The sequence below is a fragment of the Rhineura floridana genome, chromosome 2, assembly GCF_030035675.1.
Source record: "Rhineura floridana isolate rRhiFlo1 chromosome 2, rRhiFlo1.hap2, whole genome shotgun sequence".
Classification (NCBI taxonomy): Eukaryota; Metazoa; Chordata; class Lepidosauria; order Squamata; family Rhineuridae; genus Rhineura; species Rhineura floridana.
In genome coordinates this window covers 192,278,770-192,301,966 of record NC_084481.1, presented here as the reverse complement: position 1 = coordinate 192,301,966, position 23,197 = coordinate 192,278,770, and the positions used below count along the sequence as shown (strand labels likewise).

The 23,197-nt window shown below is 41.3% G+C and overlaps 1 protein-coding gene across 1 annotated transcript in view; it reads right to left on the bottom strand.

Moving 5' to 3' along the window:
• IFT43 (intraflagellar transport 43) overlaps positions 1-23,197 on the bottom strand; it is a 93,639-nt gene that overhangs the window by 61,775 nt on the left and 8,667 nt on the right. The window contains exon 3 of the mRNA XM_061611791.1: positions 9,454-9,521. Coding sequence (XP_061467775.1) covers positions 9,454-9,521 — 68 coding nt within the window. The remainder of the gene's footprint in view (positions 1-9,453; positions 9,522-23,197) is intronic.

Genomic DNA, 23,197 nt, shown 5'->3' with positions numbered 1-23,197 from the left:
TAAAGTGTGCAGTTAGAATTAGCAATGAGGAGGCAGCTTCTGATTTTCAGGTGTAAAGATATGCAGTTGGTGGACTGTGTCCAAATTCTTTACAATTCATAAACATAATAAAGACTATTCCAGGTTGCAAAAAAAAGTCACAGGAGTTCAAGACTTTTATAAGCACTGAGTTGATGAATGCACTTTCAGCCATAGCAGTGTTCCTTTAAGTTTCTATACCACAGGTTTAAACTCAAATAGTTCAAAGTCTTCCACTGCTGCACTACAGAAATCCACACTGCAGTCATCATGAATATTAGAAGATCCTTAGATTGTATGACCTGACCAAATATGGTCAATAATGTAAGTTATGGCACACAGTCTATCCTGTCACTAAGTGTTTTGGCTATTTCTTCAGCTATGATGCTTCAAAACGTAGACATAATTGTGAAATGCCACCAAAGTTGCATATATGATCCCTTATGAATGCATCCCCTCCACTGCAGGATACAATGAACACAGTTGTAGCTCAAAATCGACATTCAGCTCAGGCTGTTTCTTCTGTAACTACGGACTCCAATTGACAGCTCGGGTTATTGTCTTGGAACATTATGGGATGGAACAACAAAGCTAATGACGCTGATTTAATCTCCTTTTTAAATCAATTTAAGATCATCTGTCTACAGGAAACCTGGGTAATGGAGGAAACTGAGATACTCCTCCCAGGCTTCCGTGCTTTCCCCCTACCTGCGTTCAAATTTAATCTTAATGGCAGAGGCAGCGGAGGTTTGTGTACATTCATCTCGGATGACCTACCGGTTGACATCTTTGTGGTAAACTCAACCTGCAAGCAGTATGTACAGGCCCTGAGACTAACAGGCTCCACGTTTGGAGCTATTGTTATAATAAATGTTTACTCCCCCCCCCCCCAAGGCCAGTACATTGAACCCAGGCTGCGTCTGGGATCTCCTCGCTGAATTTTTGGTTTCTCTGGAATCACAATACCCCGCCTACAAGTTAATTCTCTGTGGGGATTTTAACGCTAGGCTGGGTCTAGGCTGGTCAGAGGGCCCTTCTTCAAATCAAGGCCCGATATATACAACCCCACATAATGCAACAGTCTCTTATGATCGGACACTAAATAAGCAAGGTATGAGGTTTTTAGAAATAATCCAGGCACACTCCTTGGAGTGCCTACATGGTTCAAATGTGGATCGATCTAATGGTACATTTACCCACCTATACTCCAGAGGTGCCAGCGTGATTGATTACACGCTGGTTTCAAGTTCCCTTGTCTCGCAAGTTCTTGAGTTCTCGGTGTTGGATAGATATGAAAGTGACCATTTCCCTTTATTAACAGTTTTAAGTATGACTTTGTCCTGGAGACGTCCGAACCTCCCTAATTTGGAAGATCTCCAACTAATAGAACATAGAGTCCTCTGGTCCATTAATTTGCATATCTCAGTTTTAAGTCAACTTGAGAATAATTCTCTTCTTGCGCTCAGACAGGCTATTATTGCCTCAAAAATTGATGTTCAGGTTGCCTATCAACAGATAACCTCCTTGTTAAAACCTTTGCTAACCAGAAAAGAGCCCTATAACTCCACACGCCAGAGGAATTCTGGTTGGTTCGATCCAGAATGTAAAAAGGCAAAACAGCAACTATCTAATTGCCTAAGAAAAATGGCAAGGGACCCTGATAATATTGATCAAACTCATTTAATCACCCTCCGGTCTTTTTATAAAAATCTGATCAAACAAAAAAAGGCACAATATGCGAGAACTCAGTGGCAACGGCTCTATCTAGCACAGGCGGAGGGAAACGAGCGTCTTTTTTGGGACTTGGTTGCAAGAGGTTCAGGTAACTCTAGACAATTTGTAACTAGCCAAATATCAGCCTCAGTCTGGTTTGATCACTTTACTAAGATATATCATGACCCAACGGTACCCGTGGTTTCTCCTATGCGATGCATAGAGGAAAATTGGCCCCTGGTATCGTCATCACAGGTAAAGATGCTCATTTCCTCACTAAAAAAAGGTAAGGCCCCTGGGGAAGATATGCTCCCCCCGGAATTGTTTTATAACTTCCCCGATTGGTGGATTCCTATCCTGGCCAAATTATTTACACAGATTAACAATACGGGTACTTTTCCAGAGGGTTGGAAACAAAGCATAATTATTCCCATATATAAAAAAGGACCAAAAGATGATCCGAACAACTACCGTCCCATTAGCTTGCTAGATACAGGCGCCAAATTATATAGTAAATTACTTCTAGACAAGCTTGAAGAGTGGGTAATGGACAATTCAATAATTTTCCCAGAACAAGCTGGTTTTCGACGTGGGCAGAGCACTATAGATCATTACGCCACCCTATCATATCTTGCTAGGAAATCGATAAGGGGCCCCACAAAACATCTCTATGCTGCTTTTGTAGACCTAGCGGCCGCTTTCGATTCAATGGACAGAGACCGTCTGTGGACTAAATTGGCCCAAATGAACATTGACAGGCGCCTTTTATATCTAATTAGAGAACTTTAATTCTACCAGAATCAGAGTGGGAAATAACCTCACAAATATAATACCAATAAATAAAGGCGTCAAACAAGGCTGTTTATTAGCCCCTACCCTCTTCAATCTATATCTTAATGATATTACCACCGAGTTAGAGGGTCCAAAAATTTTTTCCCCATCAGTAGGTTCCAGGAAGATATCCCTCCTATTATATGCCGACGACATGATTCTCCTATCATTGACTCCTATAGGAATGAGAAGACTTTTGGCGAAATTAGAACTTTACTGTAATAAGGAGGGCCTTCAAATTAATTACAAGAAGCCTAAGATCATGGTCTTCGGTAACAGATATCGCCAACATAACTGGTCTATTGGGAATTTCCCAATTGAGCAGTGTCGCTCTTTCAAATATTTGGGAATTCATTTTCAATATAATCTTGCTTGGAAAAACCAGTTGTCAGCTATAAAATTAGCCGCCTCTAGAACTGCAGGGGTGATTCCTAAATTTTACAGGACAGCAGGGGGATACCTAGCCTCTCCAGCCTTGAAAATATTTCAAAGCAAAGTCATCTCACAAATAACATATGGGGCAGCTATCTGGGGATGGATGATCCCCTCGATTCCGATGTTAGAGGCTATTCAAAATAATTTTCTCAGGCGCCTGCTATCCATACCTCCAGGTACCCCGGCTGCGTTTATGAGAGCCGAAACCGGCCTACTTCCAGTATCAGCAAGGATTCATGAAACATTATTGACATACTGGGCTGCACTTCCCAATTCAACATCTAAGGTATTAGCAAAGGCATGTTTAGATGTGGTGGTGGTAGAGAATTACTGGCTCACAAAATTCAAGATGGTCCTATCCCACTATCACATTCCAATTCAATCAGTTTCCTCTCTGCACGGGTTTAACTTTCGGGCCCAGACTGAGAGAAACAGTATTTGGCAAGATAGATTGACTATCTTGAATTCTAAGTTTTCTAGATGGTATGGCATATTTAAAACCAACCATCTAAGGGCCAATTATTTGTCTTATCCTCTACCTATACAGATTAGACATGCTTTTACTGCTTTGAGATTTCAATCTATGCCCAATGCCATCGCAAACGGTCGATACCATCAGACAATATATGAACAAAGATTATGTATCTGTCATCTAGGGAAGGTTGAAGATCTAAACCACTACCTATTTGAATGCCCGATCTATATACACCCTAGACACAAATATCTTGACAGTTTGATAACCCACCCAAGACACGAGGAGGACGATTGTTTAGTTTCTTTCTTATTAGCAGACAATAATTTTCAAACCACCTACTCTGTGGCGCATTTTGCCCTCGCCGCTCAAAAGCTGAGGGCAAAATTTTTGATCACCATTGGTTCACAGAAATAAATGAGGTGTATTCATAAACTTGGTAGCACTCCAATTACAATCGCTGTAGTCTAATAATGATAGGTCTATGAGTTAAACACAGACTTTATAGACTAAGGTTTTATTCTGGCATTCTGCGCTATAATAGTTGTAAATGCCAAAGTTTTATTGTTGACTCTGATAATTTTAATAATTTTTGAAATCTTGATGTTTTATTGTTATATTTGTTGTATTTATATCTATGCTGCGATGGCCTACGGCCTGCAATAAACTTACTACTACTACTACTTTTAATCCCAACTAAGCCTGTTCCCAGTTGAGTTTCAGCCATTGGCTTATTTTGAAAAAAAAATGTAATCTATAAAGCACCTTAGATTTCCACAGCTCTGATTGCTTTTGTAGGTCTCCATTAACAACAGCAGGGTGATATGAGAATGAAGACAAGGGGGGGGGGTTCTAAGAGAGAATGATGTGCTTGCCATTATTTTTATGTCATAAGAGTGCACACCATAAAGGGATTGTGTACATGTCACAAAAAGTTTGAAGCAGGTTTAAGAAAAGGCCATGCTCTTAGTGACACTCCTCCAGTATCTGCCAATTCAACATAAAACTTGGTTTTTAAAGATAAGACAGTTGAGCAGTTCTTAAAACTGATATGTAGAAGTTCCTTGGAAACAACTGTGATCAAGAATCCTAGCAAACGAAAAGAACTACTTGCCTAGTTCTCATTTTCTGCTAGTAAAACTAAAAATCATACGGCAGGTTAGAGGGGTGAAGAATTAACATTGGCATGACAGCATACAGACATATATCTGAGCCAGAGAAATACAAAGGAAGCACATCCAGGCTGAGTACCTGTAGGATCAGAAGATGGTGCTGCTAGCGAGCTTCAGAAGCTGTTGGCTAGAGGTTTAAAGTGTCACACAGAAAGGCCAGTACATACCAGACTCATTTACTGGCCAGAGTCAAAGCTGAGGCATCTGTCCAAGGAAAGTGTAATGCAGGACCACAGCCAGCAGGCAGGACAGCTAAAAGAAGATGCAGGAAGGTATGGAGTAAAGTAGGTCAGACGGAGGCTAGAATGTTACCCAGGCCTGACTACAACGCATTTACAAGCAGATCATGACAGAATGAACCAATGGTGTGTCCGGGGTACAACCATGATGGAATCTGAAGAAGAAAAAACTGGGGGCCCTCACCACTTGAGTAGATGGGGACAAGCATGCAGACCAGAGTGTTCCTGGCTGATCCTGACAATCCTGGCTGATCTTGACAGAGATGGAGAGAGATGTGTACGTTATGCACCAAGCACTGGGAACTATGCAAAGTCCACAGGAGCTTTCCTTCATGGTAATTGTACAAAGCAGCAAAGGACGGGATATACATTTAATAAATAAACAAGGTATCTCAGATACCTCCCTCTTGCTCCTACTTCATTGTATCTGGTATCACCATACTACTACAGTCCGGATATTCAGTTCTGCACAGCAGATTCAGTTTTTTACCACGGAAATTCAGATTCTGAACTGAGGTGTAAATGTTTTTCACTGTGTAGTTACTTGAACAGGGAAGCCACTGCGTACATTAGCTACCTGATCAACGTCCCAGCCCATTTCTCCTCCAGTTAGTGCAAGGACAGAAAAAGCATCCAGTCACAATACTGTAAACATGCAACGAACTCATTATTTTCCAAATAAACCTTATCTTCATGCATGAACATCAGTGTATGGATTGGCTCCTTCAGCATGCTACTTCACCATTATCTGCCAAAGGAGAAAAAGATGCTCCAGATTCCTGGATGCTGCCTCCACTGCTCTGTCAGAGCCTTGTAATGAATCCTGAGCCCTTCTAGGAGAGGCACAAGTGATCTTTGCACAAACGTTTGTTGTTGTTGTTGTTATGTGCCTTCAAGTCAATTATGACTTATGGTGACCCTATGAATCAGCGACCTCCAAGAGCATCTATCATGAACCACCCTGTTCAGATCTTGTAAGTTCAGGTCTGTGCCTTCCTTGATGGAATCAATTCATCTCTTGTTTGGCCTTCCTCTTTTTCTACTCCCTGCTGTTTTTCCCAGCATTGTCTTTTCTAGGGAATCATCTCTTCTTATGATGTGTCCAAAGTATGATAACCTCAGTTTCATCATTTTAGCTTCTAGTGACAGTTCTGGTTTAATTTGTTCTAACACCCACTTATTTGTCTTTTTCGCAGTCCATGGTACCCGCAAAGCTCTTCTCCAGCACCACATTTCAAATGAGTTGATTTTTCTCTTATCCGCCTTTTTCACTGTCCAACTTTCACATCCATACATAGAGATCGGGAATACCATGGTCTGAATGATCCTGACTTTGGTGTTCAGTGATACATCTTTGCATTTGAGGACCTTTTCTAGTTCTCTCATAGCTGCCCTACCCAGTCCTAGCCTTCTTCTGATTTCTTGACTATTGTCTCCATTTTGGTTAATGACTGTGCCGAGGTATAGATAATCCTTGACAAGTTCAATGTCCTCATTGTCGACTGTAAAGTTACACATATCTTCTGCTGTCATTACTTTAGTCTTCTTGACGTTCAGCTGTAGTCCTGCTTTTGTGCTTTCCTCTTTAACTTTCATCAGCATTCGTTTCAAATCATTACTGGTTTCTGCTAAGAGTATGGTATTGTCTGCATATCTTAAATCATTGATGTTTCTCCCTCCAATTTTCACACCTCCTTCATCTTGGTCCAATCCCGCTTTCCATATGATATGTTCTGCGTACAGATTAAACAAATAGGGTGATAAAATACAACCCTGTCTCATACCCTTTCCGATTGGGAACCAATCAGTTTCTCCATATTCTGTCCTTACAGTAGCCTCTTGTCCAGAGTATAGGTTGCACATCAGGGCAATCAGATGCTGTGGCACCTTCATTTCTTTTAAAGCATTCCATAGTTTTTCATGATCTATACAGTCAAAGGCTGTAGTCTATAAAGCACAGGGTAATTTTCTTCTGAAATTGCTTGGTCTGTTCCATTATCCAACATATGTTTGCGATATGATCTCTGGTGCCTCTTCCCTTTCTAAATCCACCTTGGACGTCTGTCATTTCTCGCTCCATATATGGTAAGAGCCTTTGTTGTAGAATCTTGAGCATTACTTTACTTGTATGGGATATTAAGGCAATAGTTCGGTAATTACTGCATTCTCTGGGATCCCCTTTCTTTGGAAGTGGGATATATATTGAACGCTTCCAGTCTGTGGGCCATTGTTTAGTTTTCCACATTTCTTGACAAATTTTTGTCAAAATGTGGACTGATTCAGTCTCAGTAGCTTGTAGCAACTCTATTGGTATGCCGTCTATTCCTGGTGATTTTTTTCTTCCAAGAATTTTAAGAGCAGCTTTCACCTCACATTCTAAAATTTCTGGTTCTTCATCATATGGTTCCTCCGTGAATGAATCTGTCATCCTGGCATCTCTTTTGTAGAGTTCTTCAGTGTATTGCTTCCATCTTCCTTTTATTTCATCTCGGTCAGTCAGTGTGTTTTCCTGTTGATTATTCAACATCCCTACTCATGGTTTAATTTTCCCTTTCATTTCTCTAATCTTTTGGAATAGGGCTCTTGTTCTTCCCATTTTGTTGTCCTTTTCTATTTCTATACAATAACTATTGTAATAGTTTTCTTTGTCCCTATGTACTAGTCATTGTATAGTTGCATTTAGGGTTCTGACTGTGTTTCCATCTCCTTTTGCTTTTGCTTTCCTTCTCTCTTTAACCATTTTAAGAGTTCCTTCAGTCATCCATTGAGGTCTTTCTCTCTTTTTAACAAGAGGTATTGTCTTTTTGCATTCTTCCCTGATAATGTCCCTGACTTCAGTCCATACTTCTTCTGGTTCTCTGTCAACTAAGTTTAAAGCCTCAAACCTGTTCCTTATTTGATCTTTATATTCTTCTGGGATGTTATTTAAATTGTATTTTGGCATTATGAGTGCATTGTTGTTCTTCTTTAGTTTTACTCTGATTTTCGATACAATCAGTTCATGATTTGTACCACAGTCTGCTCCTGGTCTTGTTTTTGCAGAAAGTATGGAACTTCATATTCCATTTCCAATTATATAATCAATTTGATTCCTATATTGACCATCTGGTGATGTCCCGTGTACAGTCGTCTTTTTGGTTGCTCAAAAAATGTGTTGGCAAGAAAGAAATCATTGGCTTCACAGAATTCAGTAAGTCTTTCTCCTGCTTCATTTCTGTCTCCTAAGCCCCATTTCCCCACAATTCCTAGTTCTTCTCTGTTCCCTACTTTTGCATTCCAGTCCCCCATGATTATCATCATATCTTGTTTTGGTGTGTGATCAATTTCCTTCTGTACTTCTGCGTAAAATCTCTCCAATTCTTCTTCTTCTGCGTTTGCTGTTGGAGCGTAGACTTGGATGATGGTTGTTAATAGGTTTCCCATTTAATCTCATTGATATCACTCGCTCAGACCTTGCGTTGTAGCTCCTAATTGCTTTTGCTACATCACTTCTCGCTATTAAAGCAACCCCGTTTCTTCTTGATTTCTCATTTCCTGCATAAAATATTTTGTAGTTGCCTGATTGAAAATGTCCCATTCCAGTCCATTTTAATTCACTCACGCCAAGTATTGTAATGTTGATACACTCCATTTCTTGCTTGACAATTTCTAACTTTCCCTGGTTCATGCTTCTCACATTCCATGTTCCTATTGTGTGCATCGTACAACTCCGAACTCTCCTTCTGCATCAGTGCGCATCAGCCTCTGTGCTTCCTTTCGGCTTTGACCCAGCTGCGTCATTAGTCACAGCGCTACTTGTACTTGTCCTTTGTTCTTCCCCAGTAGCTCGGTGAGTGCCTTCTGACCTGGGGATCTCATCTTCCAGCACTATCTCGTGTTGCATTTTGGATACTCTGTTCATAGGGTTTTCGTGGTAAGAGGTATTCAGAGGTGGTTTACCATTGCCTTCCTCGGAGTTTGGATGCATCTTAGTCTGGTGTCTCACCTTTGACCATTCCGCCATAGGTGCCCCTGCTAGGAGTCTAGCCTCTTGGTCTAGACTCCTGATGGCATTGCTCTCAGCTTCTTCAACACTCTCAAACCCCCTCACCACGTTAAGGTGTGCATCCTAAAGGGGGTTGCACAAACCTAGGAGTGCCAAATAAAGGAAGACAAGTCATGAAACACCTATACCAGGACATTTTATGCCAAAGCTACTCAAAAGGCTCATGAATTCATCTTCACCTGCCTTGTTGCACTAACCAGAAGAGACAACTATGAAGGGCATCTTCTCTGCAGTCACTGATGTCACAGAAAATAGACTTTAACAGCCCAAGGAAATACATCTAGCAGGATGAGAAGATCTAGAGGGCAACAACCATGAAGATTTGTGTATTTTAATTATGCATGGATTTTATAATTGATTTTATGCTTAATGCTTAGAAGCTATTCCAGCTTATAAGTGGTATATAAATTATAATAATAATAATAATAGGAAGAAGAGGAAGAAATAATTCATTATTCTAGGAAACTGCCCCAGTGACCACAACAGCATGTTTTCAATTGTTGTTGAGTTAAACAAAATTGCACTTACTTGGAAGCATTGGCGCCAACTGAGCCATACCACACTTTTTGCCGAAGTTGAGGTTTAACTGATGAACGCTTTAAAAAGGCAGCAAGCAATATGAGGAAAAGAGAAAAAAACACCAAGGTTATTATATTATATTATATTATATTATATTATATTATATTATATTATATTATATTATATTATATTATATTATATTATATTATATTAATAATTTGTATCCAGTCCTTCTGGGAATGGGACCTCCAGGGTAGCTTTACAATAATAATGAAATCAGCTGTCACAATAAAAAACAATATACAATCATTTAAACAAATAATACAGACAATACAAATGGTACAAGTTCAGCAAACATATTTACTAAAGGCAAATGTAGTTGCTTCCCCAAAATCAAGATCTGTGGAAGGTGGGGTTTCCCCTGTAATAGGGTTTTGATGAATGAGGCAATCCTGGCCAAACCACTTGCATGCACATTTGCATCTAGGTTTTTTTTAAGAAAAACTTCTCATTCCAAATTCTGACATGGTATATCATAGAAACAATTTTTTTAAAAGCACAAAATCCCACTCTGGAAGTAGGGATATCTATTGTCTTGCTAATAGCAAAGGCTGCTCTATATAGTCAAAGTATTTGTCACCTCTATGATCCTATTTCCCTTTAGTTTTCTAGCAATATCACTGCTCAGACAATCCTCTGAGGATTGGCATAATCGCCTAGTCTCTTTCCCTTCCCGGTGAGAAATCATGCATGTTCAGAAACCTCTAACACTTGTTTGGCAAGCTCACCTCATAGCCTGAAAAGAGATAGTATAGGGCAGTGGCTAAGAAACCAAGATGTCCATGGTGCAAATTTCACCGAGTGGCCTATGTCAAGCTTCTCCCTCTCCCCCCCACCCGCAATATTGGGATAATAATAAGGGTAATAAGGTTTACTACAACCCAGTCAAAATATGCAAGAGGTGATAGAATGAACTGTGACCACAGCAGATGGAGGACTCCAATTGTGAATGTTCTTCCACAATAACTAAACTGGCAAAAATTCTGTCCAAACTCTTCTCATTTTCTATTTGTAGTTTTTGTTTCGTATTGGTTTTTTCCGTCTGAGATGATAGTCCATTTTACCACCTCAGCACTTTACCATTCTGCTATATGTGTAGACCAGGCCTCAGGTAATTGTTTCGCTGCCTATTGCTATGTATGTTTACTTGGAAATAAGTCCTACTATATTCAATGGGGTTTGCTCTCAGGTAAGCATTTACAGGACTGCAATTCTATGTAGGGCATACATGGATCACATCAAAGCACTATATAAACCTTATGTATTGCTATAATCCAGCCTTTTCCAATCTTTGGCTTCCCAGATGTTGCTGGACTACAACTCCCATCAGCCCCAGCCAGCATGGCCAATGATCAGGAATGATGGGAACTGTAGTCCAGCAACATCTGGGGACCCAATGGTTGGGAAAGGCTGCATAATCATTACTGAAATCATTATAACACACAGGGCCGCAACAAGTCCCCCCCCCTTTTTCTAGGAGCTGTTTTCACCATAAAAGTGATGGGGCCAAAATAAGTTGGGTTAAGTATATCTAACTGGGGATCATATTTCTTGCAGCTGAGACAATTGGAGGCCTAAAATGTGGCTAATTCCATATTTAACCTGCTAAAATACTTTGGATTGTAGTAGTAGTAGCAGTAGTAATAATAATAGTAATAATTATAGTAATAATCTTGTTCCAGCAAGTATTTTAAGGTATGTTCAGTTTTAATGTTCATTTTTGTGATAAAATGTTATGGTTTAACTGCTTCATGTTCTATTTTTTGTTTTTGTGTACACTGCTTAGAAATGTGCTTAGAAATATGAATAATTAAGGATTATATAAATGTTTTAAATAATAAGCCTTCAGAAACCTGCTTGATATATCATACTTTGATGCTAAATGGTGTATTGTACTAGCTAGTATACTATTTTATTTCTCCTATTCTATTTTTGTTTAATGATGTTGTCACACTGCAGTTTGCTTGGCCACAGACAGTATGAAAGTTTGGCAAGGTCTAGGGGGAGGGGAATTTGGTTGGGTTTATGAAGAGAGGGGTTTGGTGGGCCTAAGGTGTGGGGGTTGGTGAAGGAGTTTGGTAGGGATAGGTGGGGTTCACAAGCAAAATGAGCAGGGTTGCAGTCCCTAGTATTCACTATATTTACATAAAGCCACTCAGTAACATTATTCTCTGGGCAGCTTACATCATGAAATAATAAAATACAATTTAAAAAGACATTATAATAATTTGCAACATAAAGATTTCCAACAAAAGCAAAGCAGCAGTAAAAACAAAGCTTAACAGGGATGTATCCAACAAAGTCATCATGTTAGCATAGGGACCCCTGTCCGTGCAACAGGTCTTCTGATCTTTCTCCTTTCCCCACATTCCCCTGCTCCCCCCATCTGTTCTAGGGGTTCCCCCAACACTCCAGAGCAGATTTCAGGGGAGAGCAATGGAAGTCCTGTTTCACAGGAAGATGTCAGTGGTGCTAACAGGATCCCTTGGTTGGATACAACCCTAAGAAATAAAAGCAAACAAGAACTAAAACAAAGCAAAACCTATGTAGCAGATAAAGGCTTTTGGAAATGTTTTCAAGCAGTAATACAACTGCAAAGTGGGGAACAAACGAACCTCCCCTGACAGGGAGTTCCACATACTGAGTACCATGACAGAAAAGTCCTTCTCTTACATCCACTTGCACTTTCGAAGGCAGAGGGACATGCAGAAGGGCCTCTCACCAGATTACCTTGTCGAACAGGCAGATTCATAGGGAGAGATCTGTGGGTTGGGTCCTTTTAAAGATGACTCAGGTCCTCAGGCTTATCAGTGACAAGATCCATTGTGGGGCATAAGTTAATCAGAAATGCTGGTGTCACCAAAGTTGAAGGTCTGTGATGCCTCCTCTCCTTAGCTGTAGGCCCTGGCATTCAATTTCAAGTTATCAGCAGATGCTGGGTGGCAGAAGCCTGACCTGGAAGACATGAGGGTTTCTGGGTGGTTTGGCTGGATAAAGCCAAACCAAGACTGATCCCCACATCTCAAAAAGGATACCATAAAGCTAGGGAAAGTATGGAAAAGGGCAACCAAAGTGATCAAGTCACTGAATCATTTTTCCTATGAGAAAAGGTTTTAAAGCATAGGAAAACTGGAGGGATAATATTATAAAACTTTTAAAGAGTTGTAATAGTGTGGAGGCAATGAACAGAGATTTTTTTCTCCCTCTCTCACAATCTTAAGAATTAAGGCCAATAAAATTAGTTGGCAGAAGATTCAGAGTCAGACAAAAGAAAGTAGTTCTTTGCAAAGTGGAGAATTAACTTGTGGGATTAGCCACCACAAGATGTGTTGGTGATCAGTTATTTGCCACGACTGCTAAATAGTACCTAAATATTCAAAGAGAATTTTCTTTTGAAAACATGTGATAGGAATGGGCTACTGGCTTCATGTCCTGCTTGTGGACTTCCCAGAGACGTTTGGCTAGCTACCATTGGAATTAGGATGCTGGACTAGATGGACCTTTGATCAGATTCAGCTTCTAATTTTCTTAACATTCGATTCCCCCATCTGTAGGTCAAAATGGCACAGTCCTCCAAGTATTACCACATGTTCTTAATACATATTTGACTGGCTCGCAAGAGCTTTAACAACATTCACAGAGGTACAAATTCTTCCACAGGTCACTTCAGCCCTTTCACTGCTAAAGAGGGAGGGAGGCAATGTTCTAGATCCCTCCAGATAGTAGCATAAGAAAAGAATAGAGCCTGAGAGTCTCCCAAAAGCCTTTGGGGGCTACACTCAGGGTGATGGGAAGGCCCAGCATCTTCTACAGGTGAAGAAGTAATTTATTTCTTGATGTAATATTTGTGACTGTGGGAAATGGACAATACTTGCCATTGGGGGCTGCTGCCTGCTGGAAGGAGGGGGCATGACCCAACATAGCTCCCTAAGAGAAGCAAAAATAGTCACTCTCCAAAAATAAACAGGGAGAAGGAATGAGCCGAGAGCTGCAATTTCTAAATACCAGCTTTCTTCAGCAAAGGGGGCGCGGAAGGCCAGAGGGACACACAGAGAGCTCAGAACGCAGGAAACAGCTTCCTTATATGGGCTCATCCGCAAGCGACAGAGCTCAGTCGACTGGAATGACTGTGTCACAAAATGTGAAGACTTCAGGGGCTGCAGTGAATGGAGTTTTCTGATCTTTAAATGATTCCTCCAGATTCTTAAGATGCCAAAACCAAGAGGCTATAGTGCCAAAAAAGGAGCATTTTGAACAGGGTTGTTTCAGGAAAACACACCACATTTGGGCGTATGTGTGCACATACACAAAAGACCCTACACATATTTTGTCACCCTACTGAACCACCAAAATATACACTAAGCTATCTCATATATTTTCATACATTTCTGTTATATACGCGCACAATAACCTATTATTTACTGTATTTTTAAAAACAACTTTTACATGGTTTGTAATAACATCCTTTGACTACTGCCCGTACGTACATTGTGCATATGTACATGACAGTATAAATCATCCCAAGCCAACACGCCCATCCAGCTGCTCTTCTCATTGAAGAAAATATTAACAATCCTTATTAAACTGGAAATACAAAACTCATATAATTTTAAGAACAAACCTTTGCAAAGCCCAACAGTCAAGGCAATACTTCAGTAGCACACATACAATTCTACCCTGCTCGTCACACAGAAGAGTATTCAAGTAAGTAGATGCATGTACGCAAGGATTACTGCTAGTACAACAGAACTCCTTCCCCCTTCCTCCCCCTGCACGAACCCCACACTAGCCCCAAATCTGCTCCAGAGTTTAGGGGGTGCAGGGGGAGGAGAGGGGTATTCCACTGTGCCAGGAGATCCTTGTGCTGATGAAATGTTCGCCTTATGCTATATTTAATACAACCCATAGCTTACAGACCACCATAAAAACAGCCTTGCAAGGCTTCCTTTTGGTGTAGGGAACATTTGGCCTTCCAGATGCTGAACTACAACTACCATCAGCCCCAGCAAACATGGCCAAAGGCCAGGGATGATGTGAGTTGTAGTTAAGCAACATCTATAAAGCCAAAGGCTTCCGACTACATTATTTATATTGTACTGACAGAAGGAGAAGATATAGGAATGCAATGCAGTGAAATGGCAAATTTAGTTGTGACACTACAATCGGGCTCCTAGCGTTAGGGTACCCTCCCTCAATATATTTCTTTGTACCTGTTTAATGTTGTTCTCCACAAGACAATGAATTCAGTTTCTGCACCTTTAAGGAACCTTGCTTCAAGGTTTGTGTACTAGTTAGAAGAGCTAAGAGCCAAATCAAATGAGCAATGCCCCTGTACCAGGTTTCACACCAATTTACATGAAAACCCACTAAGATAGGGATTCTGAAGTTTAGTTTACTGAAATTAGTCTACTCCCCCTCCAACTCTGCAGTATAAATCTCTCCTGATTTTTTGTTTTGTTTTGTTTTAAGGGGTGAATGCGGTATGTTTATCCTCTGCAGCAAGGTTATCCAAACTACAGCAAGGCCTCCCTCCCTCCTCCTCCCGCTTCCCTGTTATGTGGAGACAGAATACTATACTGAATTAGGAGAAACTTGAGGGGCACTCAGAGGAAAATCCTGCTTTGTTTTTTAAATAGTTCATAAAGCCGAGTAGAGAATGAATTGTCATGGGTGGAAAGGTAGATCTAGTAGACATCAGTACAAAGGTGATAACGGAAGTCATGTCATGAGCATAAACAGCAGAGTGAGGTGTGTCACGTGTGTCTTATACGGATAGAATTTAGGATCAAACCCTATGGGAGAAAAAGTTGCAATCCTGTGTGCATTTACTTGGGAAATAACTCCCATGGAATTCAGTGGGATTTATTTCCGTAAACATGAACAACTGTTCATGTAGATTTTCACTGAATTATAATGTTGTTTTGATGATTGATTTACTGTACTTTTATCTTTTGTTGTATTAATATGTTGTTTATTGCTTTGGGATCCTTTAGGCCCCCAAATGGAACATCATCATAATATATTGCATCCAAATCAGTCATAATTAGAGTAGATCAACTGAAATCACTAGGAACAGGAATAACTTAAATCTATGAATTTCAATGGATCTACTCTGAGTATGACTATAATAATGGAGCAGAGTCCTGTGGTAACTTAAAGGCTAACAAATTTATGAGGGTGAAAGCTGATGCCACCATAAATGTGTTAGTCTTTAAGGTGCCACTAGAATTTTCTTCTTTTTTCTCTAACAGCCTAGCATGGCCACCCCTCTGAAATGATAGTGGAGTGGTCAGAGAGGTAGAAGAACTAGAACCGTACATCTTGAAAGTGTAAAAGAGGAGACCCCTTTGAAGGAAATGTGTGTTGAAGGCAGTAGACAAGTCAACAAAAGGCCCTTAGATTTTGGTAGAAGGTAATCTGAAAATTTGATGACAGTATTTTCAAAAGAGTGAAATAGGCAAAAATAAAACAAAATAGCTTGGTCAAGCAGAGACCTTGGAGGATAAAAGTTAAAAACAGCGATAGAGTACAAGCCTCACAAATTTGTGGAAGAAAAGGAGACACAGAGCAATAGCTGGAAGGAGAAGTGGGATCAAAGGTAGCTTCTTTCTTAGGGATGGGTGAGATCTGAGCTCCTGAAAGTAAAGAGGAAGAAAGGGGTGGGGAGGAGAAAGAGAGAGAACAAAAGATATCAAGAGAGAGAGAGAGAAAAAGACCGGAAGGGAAAAGGTCAAGGGAACAGATTGCAAGACTGGAAGTTGAGGGGAGCCGAGCAAATTCCCCCACTGGAATTGAGCAGGGCTCAAATTCTATGTGTGAATGAAGGCTGCTTCACATCATATCAATTGTTTCAATGGAAGTCAATCTGCAGGGATCCCATGTGCTGATAACTACATGTGATGACCCTACACATATACATAAACTGCTCTTAGATCCAACTAGACTATTCTGCCATATGTTTTACACAGTCTATAGTCTCTTGCAACGACCTTTCCCAATCTGGAGCACCTCAGAGGAGTTCAGATTTAAAATGCTTCCAATATCTCTCTTATAGGTACCATAACTGGCTCATCTGACTGCTCAACTCTTTAGGGCAAGATGTAATTTTATCTTTCCCACACCAGCTATCATGCTGCCAGAGTCCAATGATCCCAGCTCTTTCCCTCAGGGCCACATCCAGATCCATATTTCCACAGTGTCCTGGGGCAGAGGATGTGTGAAGTAACAGTCTACAGTCAATGGCACCCTCCCCTCATTCTTTGGTGGGCTCAGGTTGGAAATATTCAAAGAATGAAATAAATGTGTGGAAATAGAATTTTAATATAACTCTTTCCCATGGTTTTGGGCTGAACACCAGCAACTGTCAGTGCAAACTAACAGTGAAAACTAAAATGAAAAGGGCTGGGAAATAGAGATGCTTAAGAGAGTTATTTTGGTGAGGATGATGAAAAATGTTATTGAGGATCAGGAGATAACCCCAGCGGGCTGAAAATAACTAGGCAGCTATTCAGGGTGCCAGGGGCTAAGGAGAAGGCCTTGGGGAGCTCCAGGCTGAATGAGGCCAGAGCTCATTCGAAATAAGCTGGCCTAATTAGGGAACATGAGTTCAGTTACATTTTTCAGATTCTTGTTGGAGAATTTGGCCATATTCCAAGGGAACAGCTGGAAGTCCAACACTTCTGCAGGCAACTGGGTGGCTTCAGGAGGAGAAACAGTGATCCGTTACACAGAATTTGGCCATATTTGAGCAAAACAGACAATGCTTACCTATCCTGACCCTCTTCTGATGGAAGGTGCATCTACTGGTCTAAGGTCAACTATGAAAAGGACACAGTAGTATATTTCAGTCCAAGGACTGCTGAGTGTATGTGAAAGGAGATTTAGTCCTAAAGGCATCTCCCATGAGGTTAAATATTAAGACTGGCTCAGTGGACTGCATGGGTGAACTACAATGATCTGGACAGAGAAATGCAATGACATATGGTAGAAAATGTAGCTTGCTGACTTGCTGTCCACAACCATGACATGTAGCAAGCTGGCACCAAACTGTAGCACTGCAGAGTGTGGACAGTTCCCATGATGGCAAACCTGAGATACCAAGAAAAAAGTCACATTATTCTATGATAACCCTAAAAATGCAACAGTTTAGCAGAATACCATAGTAGGAACTGGTTCACACATTACTTTTTTGGGTGTACCCCTAAGATTTAAAGGTCTGCATCTAAAATGTAAAGTGTGATTATAACATTTGTAATTATGTATAACATATAGTACATTTGTGACAGCATCTTCCCACTGACCTGGTTTGGACATCACAATAGACCATGATTTATAGTTAAGGGAACAAGTCTCAGTGAGCCTTGGGCTCGTGCACTCATCTCTCCCCTCCTCCAAGGTGACAGTGAGTAAATCAGAAGCCTTCACTTCTATGTTTGAATAATCACATATAGTACATTTGTGACAGCATCTTCCCACTGACCTGGTTTGGACATCACAATAGACCATGATTTATAGTTAAGGGAACAAGTCTCAGTGAGCCTTGGGCTCGTGCACTCATCTCTCCCCTCCTCCAAGGTGACAGTGAGTAAATCAGAAGCCTTCACTTCTATGTTTGAATAATCACAACTTGTTGTTACATCTACATCTGATACACTGTGGTTAATCTTAACTATGGTTTATGTGCAACAAGCCAACTTCAAACCATGGGTTATTAAGCTGGCTGGTTTCCACAAACCATAGTTAAGATTAACCATAGTTCAGCTTTCAGGTGTAAGGCTAAGCCTTGATTAATGAAAAACAGAAACAAAAGCTTCTGATCCCTTCCTTGCCAGAGTAGTGGGGCATATGAAAGCCCAAGGATTGCTGTGGCTCATTCCTGTCACAATAAACCATGGTTTACTGTCTAGCAGCATGTAGCCAATCTTCTTGAACAGACTTAGCAGACCAAAGTGTCATCTTACAGTCCTTTTGGCTGCCACTGGCTTAGCTGCTCTGATATAACACAGGATTGGTTTCAGAGCTTTCCAATAAAAACATAGGACAATTGCTGTTTATGTGGTAATACACAAAAGGCATATATTTGGACAGCCATCCATACAAATCAGTCTGATCTTCACACTAGCAGCTGAAAGCATTTGCTGTAGGTCAACTTTCAAGTCTTGGAGAACAGTGACATAGATGGATCAGAGGTTATGGAAACCAAGTACAGAACAAACAACTAGGATAAAGGAAACAGCATGGCTTCATTTCAAGATACAGAGGATTATTCAAGTAAGTTTTATTAATTCAAGTAGATATGCTGATTTGAATGGATTGCTTATGTAGATGCAGTGAACAATATTTTAAACTTGAAACTCTTAATTTTCATAGCCTGAAAAACTCTCCAGATCTCCTAGCTCCTAAGTCATATTCACATTCTTCCAGCCTGCCAACAAGATTTTGTTCTTCAAGCTAGTTATGATCATAGTATCCTTTGCTCAGCTTAACTGCCCAGCTTTGTAAGGCATCCAATGGCCCAGATATGAGCTAGTTAAGAGATACACAGCCACTCAAGAGTCAAGCATATGGACAGAGGAAACAGCCCAGGTTTGGTAGCAGGCAAGTGGCTGAGGTCCAGGATGTCACCAACTACAAATTTTAATTTTCAGCAGAGATATGATTATTCACTAGACTTCAGTTAATCAGAAGCTACTTTTGCCCATACAGAGAAGAAACATATACCAAATACATAAGACCTTGGACCTAAGCATGTGACCCAAAGAGAGTTCAGAGAAAGTGAAGAGCGACCAGGGATTTGGGTAGAGCCAAGAAGGAAAAATGACGAAAGATAACAAATATTTCAGCTTGGCAAATCAGCAAGCAATTATACACAGCAAGTGTACAAGCTTTTAAAGCCACAGGCCATATTTATGGAAGACTGAAGAGAACCCTCAAAAATACTTAACAGAAGATGTTCACACTGTAACAGAAATCATGGACACCTCCCTTTCCTGTTGTCATCACAGATCTCTCAAGCAACTACAGCAACAAATGCTCACATCCACAGCATATTTTTCATTTATTTTCATGAGATGAAGCAGCTAGGAGTCAAGAGGAGTCAGGACCACATAATTGGACAGCATTTTTAGCAAGGGCCCAGGAGACCACAGCTTGAGAACCCTTGATTTTGCATGATACTAGAAGCAATAAAACAGATTTAAGAAACAGTCTGCTAGCTATGAAAACAATGGGCATGATCTAGTCCAAGTTAAGCATTTTTAAGTCTCAGTGATTTCAGCGTGTAGGTGTGTTGGGTGATTTGGTCAATAATCTGAAAGAATAACTGCCTAAAAGGAAAGGCCATCACTTAAGACACAAAGCCTAGTCTAGCCACAACTATCTGTGAAGGAAATTCTCTACAGAACAATCCTATTACATCTCACCAGGAGGACAAAGATAAGTAGGCATCCTTGCAAAATTATTTCATTATTGCTGCTTTAATAAATGTGATCCACAACACAATGTTGTAGTGAACCCACACCTGCTATGAGGAGTGCTCCTGTTCAGAGCTCAAGAACAACCTGGAACAGGTGCCTTGTACACATGCCCTATGAAGGCTTTGGGTCAGGGGGTGTTTCAGGAGTGGGGAAGGAATAAAGCCAGAAGTGACTTGACTAGTGAGGTGGAGCCATAGCAACAGCCTCACAACAGCAATGTCACTGCAAGGTGACAGTAAGGTCAGGGCTGCACAGGTGCATCAGGGGAGCCAATCCAGTGTGACTGTGTACCCCCAACCTTGCAAGTACCTTGTCCTTCTCCCTCCTGATAAGTGGCAGGGACACCACTGCCTGGAAGTGATTACTGCATCTCCACCCCCCTAGGCAAGTCACTCCTGGATAAATTATACTTTCCCCCCCTTTCCCTTCAGTTATGCACTGCGTAAAGAAGTACTTCCTTTTGTTTGTCCTGAGGTATAGAGTCCAAAGGAATAACCATGAGGTCTTGGTTTCCTTTCACAGTATTAAGACTGTATTAATGACTACCATTGCAGAACAGGACAAGAAAGTGATTACAAATAAAACCAAAGCCCCCAACATCATCACTTCTCTCATAAGAACATAAGAACATAAGAAGAGCCTGCTGGATCAGGCCAGTGGCCCATCTAGTCCAGCATCCTGTTCTCACAGTGGCCAACCAGGTGCCTGGGGGAAGCCCGCAAGCAGGACCCGAGTGCAAGAACACTCTCCCCTCCTGAGGCTTCCGGCAACTGGTTTTCAGAAGCATGCTGCCTCTGACTAGGGTGGCACAGCACAGCCATCACGGCTAGTAGCCATTGATAGCCCTGTCCTCCATGAATTTGTCTAATCTTCTTTTAAAGCCGTCCAAGCTGGTGGCCATTACTGCATCTTGTGGGAGCAAATTCCATAGTTTAACTATGCGCTGAGTAAAGAAGTACTTCCTTTTGTCTGTCCTGAATCTTCCAACATTCAGCTTCTTTGAATGTCCACCAGTTCTAGTATTATGAGAGAGGGAGAAGAACTTTTCTCTATCCACTTTCTCAATGCCATGCATAATTTTATACACTTCTATCATGTCTCCTCTGACCCGCCTTTTCTCTAAACTAAAAAGCCCCAAATGCTGCAACCTTTCCTCGTAAGGGAGCCGCTCCATCCCCTTGATCATTCTGGTTGCCCTCTTCTGAACCTTTTCCATCTCTCTCTCTCTCTCTCCCTCTCTCCCTCTCTCTCCCTCTCCCCCTCCCTCCCTCCCTCCCTCTCCCTCTCCCTCTCTCTCCCTCCCTCTCTCTCTCTCTCTTTCTCTCTCTCTCTCACACACACACACACACAGAGTGAGAGAGAGACAGAGAGAGAGAGAGAGACAGAGAGAGAGAGAGAGAAGAAACTGAAAAGGCAATATAGTTCCCATCAGCCCTAAGGGTTAAAAGTGCAGGGAAAATAAAAGCTATTCAATAATCACCTTGGGCCCAGATATAAGGATCCCAACAAACACATACAGTCATTAAACAGTTACATCTGCTTTGAACCAATAGTTCAAAGCAGGCTCACAAAGACATCCTCTGCTTTGATTTCACGGGAGGGAGATCACATGGTTTGGCAAAGCCCCTGGAAACTGTGCCCCAACTTCCCAGGTCTAGCATGGTCACTCATTTGTGAGACCAGAAAAAAATTGTACCGATTTATGCTCATCACTTTCATTCCTGACCATTTGTTCCCATATCTGATTACTTCTTACTTACCATACAATTTCTTTTTCGTATTTCTCCCTGACTTCTTGCCTACTGATTTGTAATCATTTCTTATTCTTACTGTTTACTTTTTTTAATGCTACTGTTCTAACCCCCTCTAAATCAGTGCTGTAGAGTATTCATCCAATGGGTCGGGATCACAAGTGCGTCATGAGGCCTGTCCAGGTGGGTTGCAGCAAAGCTGTTGCCTCTATGTTAGGACTCCAGCTCAGGCTGATCGGCCAAAGGAGCGCTACATGCGATGTCTGGGCTAGGATACATTATTGTGATGAGGTAGACATTTTATCAATTTCCATGACTGCTGTAATGTGGCAGGAGAAAGGCATGAGTCTTTTTCAGTCAGATACATATTTCTGGCCAACCATATGCCCCATCTTCCTGCAGCTATGCCTCTAGTGAGGAAGCTCTATATGGAGCAAGGGCACTCTGTTCACTTTCTAGTCTATTTCTACAGCTTTCTAGACTTCTCCCAGAGTAGAAGTATGCTGGAGACTAGGATGCTAAAGTGTCAGCTGCGATGGGATATCTCTGTTGGCCAACGGTTGCCACCATGGCAGCAGCCAGGGGCCCAGGCAGTAACAGCAGAAGTCTGCTAGCTGCAGGAAGTGAGAGATGGAGGGAGCAGGGATACCACATCATCATCACCCTCCCTGCAACAGGAAATAGGGCTGGGTCAGAAGAAAAGTTCCTTGCTGGGCAAAGAGGGGTCTCTCTGTGATGCCTCAAGTGACCCTGCTCTCATTTCCCTCCTTCCTGCTTCATATATTGCCTCCTCCCATTTCAGAATAACTATTAAGGCCATGTACCCACTTCAGCCAGCCACACAACAGCACTTTGCTTTTCAGCTCATGTTCTGGGGAAACAAGGGAAGAAAGCTGTGCTGAGCTGTGGGGAGGGGGCAGGGTTGATTTTAGTGCACGGAGGAAAGTGGAGACAGAACCGTAGCTGTTTCTGTTCTGAATATGGAAGTGTGACTGAATGGCTCTGAATGCCTATAGGAAAGGCAACAACAGCCGGTGAAAGAAAGTAGAGGAACATGAGAGAGAGAAAGAAAGGACTGAAATGTGTAAAGGTAAAAAAGAAAGTGGAAGATAATGTCAGCAGAGATGAAAAGGCAAAAAGTAGACAGCTGGTCATAGAGGATTATGAAAGAAGGTGAGACAACAGAGAAAAGTCTGAGAAAGTGCAAATAGGAGGCAAAGATATGCTGGCAAGTGAGAAGAGAGAAAAACAAAGGGAAGACAAGTGGCAGGAGAAAAAGTGCAAGAAGGGGAGGAGACAAATAGGCACCAACAGGTGACAGAAAGAAAGGAGGTGGCAAAAGTAATAGCAAGCAAGAGAGGATACAGAAGAGAAGGGAGAGCTGAATCCTTTTGAATACCATGCATGATTTTTTGGTAAGAAAAAATTTGGGTAAGAAACAAAAAACTTTTTGGTACAAACGTAATG